The sequence below is a fragment of the Hyalella azteca genome, unplaced genomic scaffold (genome assembly GCF_000764305.2).
Source record: "Hyalella azteca isolate HAZT.00-mixed unplaced genomic scaffold, Hazt_2.0.2 contig2369, whole genome shotgun sequence".
Lineage (NCBI taxonomy): Eukaryota > Metazoa > Arthropoda > Malacostraca > Amphipoda > Hyalellidae > Hyalella > Hyalella azteca.
Genome location: NW_025932646.1, coordinates 54,893 through 60,892, shown reverse-complemented (window position 1 = coordinate 60,892; position 6,000 = coordinate 54,893). Strand labels below are relative to the sequence as shown.

Below are 6,000 nucleotides of genomic sequence, written 5' to 3'. Positions count from 1 at the left end.
ACTCACCGAGACAAGAACGGAGTACACTCACCGAGACAAGAACGCAGTACACTCACCGAGACAAGAACGCAGTACACTCACCGAGACAAGAATGGAGTACACCTGTCTCTTATACACATCTAGATGTGTATAAGAGACAGGTCCCATGTAGAGCAGCTTTCTCTGTTGTTTGAAGTTTGTTAAAGAATTGAAGACGAGTCGCTCAGGCAGGTCCGTGAGACGCACGTTCTTCTGCAGCCACTCCAGCTTCTCAGTGTTGTCGCGCTCAGCCACGGCTTCATTTACCTGATTAGTGAATAGTCATCTTATTTTTTATTATGATACTATTATATGATATAGTACATAATATAGATTTTATGTTATACAAGTTGATAATGTGAATAGTTTCTCAGTGCTGTCTCGCTCAGCCACGGTTTCATTTACTTCATATTCATTGTCTCACTGATTAGCCAATAGTCTTGTTGTTTTTAATCTAAGAAGTTCAATGCAAAATATAGTCATCAGATAAGTCATCTTATTTTTTTAAATATGGTATTATTATGATATAATACATAATATAGATTTTATGTTATATAAGTTGATAATATAAATAGTTTCTCGGTGTTGTTTCACTCCGCCAGCTTCATTTACCTAATTAGTGGATAGTCAGCTTATTTTTTACTATGATACTATTATATGATATAATATATAATATAGATTTTATGTATTATAAGTTGAATATTATTAATTTCTCAGTATTTTTTCGCTCAACCAACAGTTCGTTCTTCTATACATTTTTCAAGTAATCAATTATTAATAGTCATTATTATTATTTTGATCATTATTACGGTATTGTTATTACATTAATATTAATTCTCATTATTATATTATAAATTAATATAATGATAAAACTGCATGTATTAAAATATCACCAGTTTTTCGGTGTTTTTTTCGGTGTTAGTGCAATACAAAGTACACTCAGAAAAATGTGTGGTTCGTAGAAGATTACAGTATACAATGATATACATGTAAAGTTAAGCACAATATCCAAAAAATATAACTCAGTACTCACTGCAGTGAGTGACAGAGAGCGCATTTTCTCGTCGACGAAAACGTGAAGTCACGGACGGACAGACAGACAGAAGGACGGACAGACAGACGGACANACCTGTCTCTTATACACATCTAGATGTGTATAAGAGACAGGAGTGAGAGAGCGCATTTTCTCGTCGACGAAAACGTGAAGTCACGGACGGACAGACGGACATGTCGAGCACAATAGTGCATTTTTTCCATAAATGAGAAAATGCGCTAAAAAAATCAATGGAAATGAATCAATTAGACATTATTCACCTGCTGGCAGAGATTGTTGGACTCCTGGAGCGCGTCGACGGTGTTCTGGTGGTCAGGGTGCTGGCGCGGGGTGTGCTTCAGAAGCTGTCATTATATTATATTTAATTAGAATATTTCATTTTCTGTTTTTCTTATTATAAATTAACACATTATCATGTAGATTTATTATTGTGAACTAATACATTATTGTTTATATTTATAAATAGAAACTGATACACTATTATTTGGATTTATTATTCTGAACTAATACATTATTATTTAGATTTATCAATGTAAACTAATACATTATTATTTAGATTTATCAATGTAGACTAATACATTATTATTTAGATTTATCAATGTAGACTAATACATTATTATTTAGATATAAACCTTCTGGAGAATTAACAAATTTAATATCTTATATCGACGATATTTCTTAATAATCCATTTAAAACATCATAATGTACTGGTTTCTGACAAGGGTTTATTGATGGTCGTCAATTCTGTGCTTATAATCGATTCAATTTAAAGAATTTATTGTAATATAATTAGAATTCAGATGAAATTAAAAAGGATTACTACGTATTCTTTCCCAAAAAATAAATATTGAAGAATGTATAAAATAAAAGGAATAAACGCAAATTAATGAATACTATGGTAATAAGTACCTAGTGTATGTATTTGGTCAATTAATTAATCTTGGTAATGAGTACGTAGCGGGTATTCGGTCACCACTTAATACCTTGGTAATGAGCAGCAGGTATTCGGTCACCACTTAATACCTTGGTAATCAGCAGCAGGTATTCGGTCACCACTTAATACCTTNCATACAATACGGTATATACGTATTAATACAGGCAATTGTAAGTCATACAATACGGTATATACGTATTAATACAGGCAATCGTAAGTCATACAATACAGTATATACGTATTAATACAGGCAATTGTAAGTCATACAATACGGTATATACGTATTAATACAGGCAATTGTGAGTCATACAATACGGTATATACGTATTAATACAGGCAATCGTAAGTCATACAATACAGTATATACGTATTAATACAGGCAATTGTAAGTCATACAATACGGTACCGTATACAGTATACGTATTATTACAGGCAATTGTAAATCATACAATACGGTATATACGTATTAATACAGGCAATCGTAAGTCATACAATACAGTATATACGTATTAATACAGGCAATCGTAAGTCATACAATACGGTATATACATATTAATACAGGTAATTGTAAATCATACAATACGGTATATACGTATTAATACAGGCAATTGCAAATCATACAATACGGTATATACGTATTAATACAGGCAATAGTAAGTCATACAATACAGTATAATCTAAATCATCCAAAGCATCTCATACGTATTAATACAGGGAATTGGAGATCATACAATACAGTATAGTATTCTAAATCATCAAATACAGTAAATTTACCGATAAATAATTCATCATGTAAAAGCCAATTTATCTGGGGGAAATAAAACGGTGAAAGGTAATGTAAAGTGCGAAAGTTAATTCATGAAAATATTTAGTTAAAATAAAACTGGAAATCTCAAAATTTATCAAATTAAATTAATGACTTAATTCATCAAATCAGATTTATGTCGTGCATACCGGTCTAGTACACCAGTATGATACTACTGCTGGCAGAGCACGTCACACAGTCTCTGTCACGACGCACGTTACCTGCTGGCAGAGCACGTCACACAGTCTCTGTCACGACGCACGTTACCTGCTGGCAGAGCANTCCCACAGACCAAAAAATACGTTGATTAGCGTAGATATTTTATTTGTGTTACACGAGACATGCAATATCCATGCTAATAATCCCCCCAATAACCCCATTCATCCCCATCCGTATTCGTCTAAGCATCCCTATTTATACCAACACCCCTATTTATACCAACACCCCTATTTATACCAACACCCCTACTCAGCACAACATCCCTATTTATACCAGCATCCCTATTTATACCAGCATCCCTATTTATACCAACACCCCAATTTATCCCAATTTCCTCCCCAATAACCCCACTCATCCCCATCAGTTGAGCGCGTCACCTCTCACAGAGGAGCGCAGAGCCGCGGAGCTGTACGCTGCAGAACCTCATGTAGGCCGTCAGTCCGCGCACCTACAGTCATATCATACATATTAATACAGGCAATTGTAAGTCATATATTACAGTAAATTGTAAATCATACAATACAGATGATTGTATATCATGCAAAACAGCCAATTGTACATCATACATATTAATCTTATACGTATTAATACAGGCAATTGTAAGGCATACAATACGGTATACACGTATTAATAGAGGCAATTGTAAGTCATACAATACGGTATATACTTATTAATACAGGCAATTGTAAGTCATACAATACGGTATATACGTATTAATACAGCCAATTGTAAGTCATACAATACAGTATAATCTAAATACAGTATCCATTACAGTGAATTTACCGATAAATAATTCATCCCGTTAGAGTAAATTTATCCTGAAAAATAAAACAGTGCGAGGTAAAGAAAAACGCGAAAATAAATCCTTGAAAATATTTAGTTATAATACAACTGGAAATCACAAAATTTATCAAATCAAATTAATCATTCAATTTATTAGATCAGATTTATTTCGTGCATGCCGGTCATGTACATCAGAATAATAATTAAAAAATAGAAGTTGAGCAACTTGTAAAATCTGAACAATAGTGGCGCCCAGAGACAAAAAATGCTTTTATTAGCGTCGTTGTAGATAATGTTTTATTTGTTACATGAAACATGCAAACTCAAGAATATGCCTCTCTGACGTCACACAGTCTCTGTCACGACGCACGTTATCTGCTGGCAGAGCACGTCACGTCACACAGTCTCTGTCACGACGCACGTTACCTGCTGGCAGAGCACGTCACGTCACACAGTCTCTGTCACGACGCACGTTACCTGCTGGCAGAGCACGTCACGTCACACAGTCTCTGTCACGACGCACGTTACCTGCTGGCAGAGCACGTCACACAGTCTCTGTCACGACGCACGTTACCTGCTGGCAGAGCACGTCACCAATCATGACGACGCGGCCGTCGGCGCTGTTCGCGTGACGTACACGTAACGCCCTGAAAATATACGACATGTTCAGTGTATCATCGTTACAATAGCAGGATATCAAAAATGCCAAATTATATTCATATCTATTATAGGTATTCATATCATATACCAGTATTCGTTTCCATTATATTCATATCATAAATTCATATACAATTTTATATTCATATATTCTTTAATATCTGTATTAATAAGCATACATTGTTAGTTGATAATAATCAAGAAATTACCAGTATATGATTCTTAGGCAACATTTAGAATATTTTAACGTACGAGTTTTACAACAGATTCTTACTTTCAAAAAGTGATACCTATTTATAAATTGCAGGTATTCACGTACTGATATTTACGTACTACTGTACATATTTACGTAGAGATAATTACGTGCCTACTGTACATATTTACGTGGTGATATTTACTTGCTGTACTTTTTTATGTAGTGATATTTACGTACTGTACGTATTTACGTAGTGATATGTACATACTGTACGTATTTACGTAATGATATTTACGTACTATTCGTAGGCACATAGTGATATTTTATCAAATAAGTTAATAAAAATGAAAGCTAAGAATGAACGTTATGAATGAAATGAACTTAGATGTTTGCGTCAATGAATGGATGTACAGCCATACAAAATACAATTGCAACTCTAAATCAAATAGAATCAAATTAATTTGAGGAGAAGTGCTTGAACATAATAACAGCGTAATTTATACTTATTACCTCAAACAATAAATTTGATCGACTTCAGTCGACTCGGAAATTTAGAGAAAATAATACAACTGAGTTGGCTTAACACCGTCATATTTTCGAAGCAATATCACTACAGCTACACGAGACAACAACTTCATAATGACTATGCATGCAAGGCTGCCTCGTGAACAGCAGCATGTGTTCACGAGTTCAGCAAGAACACCGTAATTGTTTAGCAAGAACACCGTAATTGTTCACTTGATACATGTAATAATTAGAACACATGTTGATCTTTAGTCAACTGTAGCATGAGAGAGCGGCTGGGATAACTAAACCTATAATTCAGTTTAAATTCCAAAATTTCTGAATATAACTATGATTATTTACTACGCGGAGAAGATGTATGCATCTTCAAAGCGATTCAACAATGAGGAAGCTATACGGTTATCAGTTGGGCTTTTTATATGAATCTCATTTTAAACGGAACAATCACCATTTTTGGTTGAAATCGAAACATCATTTTCTGCATAGTTAACCCATAAAAATCATTAAGTCGAGCTAACTAAACCCAAAGAATTGATCTGTTTAACAAAATCACACCTATTCACCATTACCAACATCGGCATTTCATCACCAAAAAAAGTTTACTTGGCAATGAAAAGCTTGCAACCGCGAATAATTAGAGAATCTCATTAAGAATACGTCCTGGGAAATAGGTATACTAGGTACAACCCTCAACACTCAGGGAAATAAATAGGTTATATTGTCCTAATGTTGACCCACTAGCTTACCCACAACACGAGAAAGAAGAAGATGCAACCAGGATTCACCTTTTTTTTTGCCAAACTATGTC

The 6,000-nt window shown here is 34.2% G+C and overlaps 1 protein-coding gene across 1 annotated transcript in view; it reads right to left on the bottom strand.

The window, feature by feature from the left end:
- The window catches only part of LOC108667901 (intersectin-1), a gene marked incomplete at its 3' end in the record, with an annotated part of 69,508 nt that overhangs the window by 11,845 nt on the left and 51,663 nt on the right, over positions 1 to 6,000 (bottom strand). The window contains exons 28-32 of the mRNA XM_047885549.1: positions 4,389 to 4,461; positions 3,409 to 3,479; positions 2,962 to 2,965; positions 1,333 to 1,416; positions 139 to 285 (exon numbers count right to left, since the gene is read on the bottom strand). Coding sequence (XP_047741505.1) covers positions 139 to 285; positions 1,333 to 1,416; positions 2,962 to 2,965; positions 3,409 to 3,479; positions 4,389 to 4,461 — 379 coding nt within the window. The remainder of the gene's footprint in view (positions 1 to 138; positions 286 to 1,332; positions 1,417 to 2,961; positions 2,966 to 3,408; positions 3,480 to 4,388; positions 4,462 to 6,000) is intronic.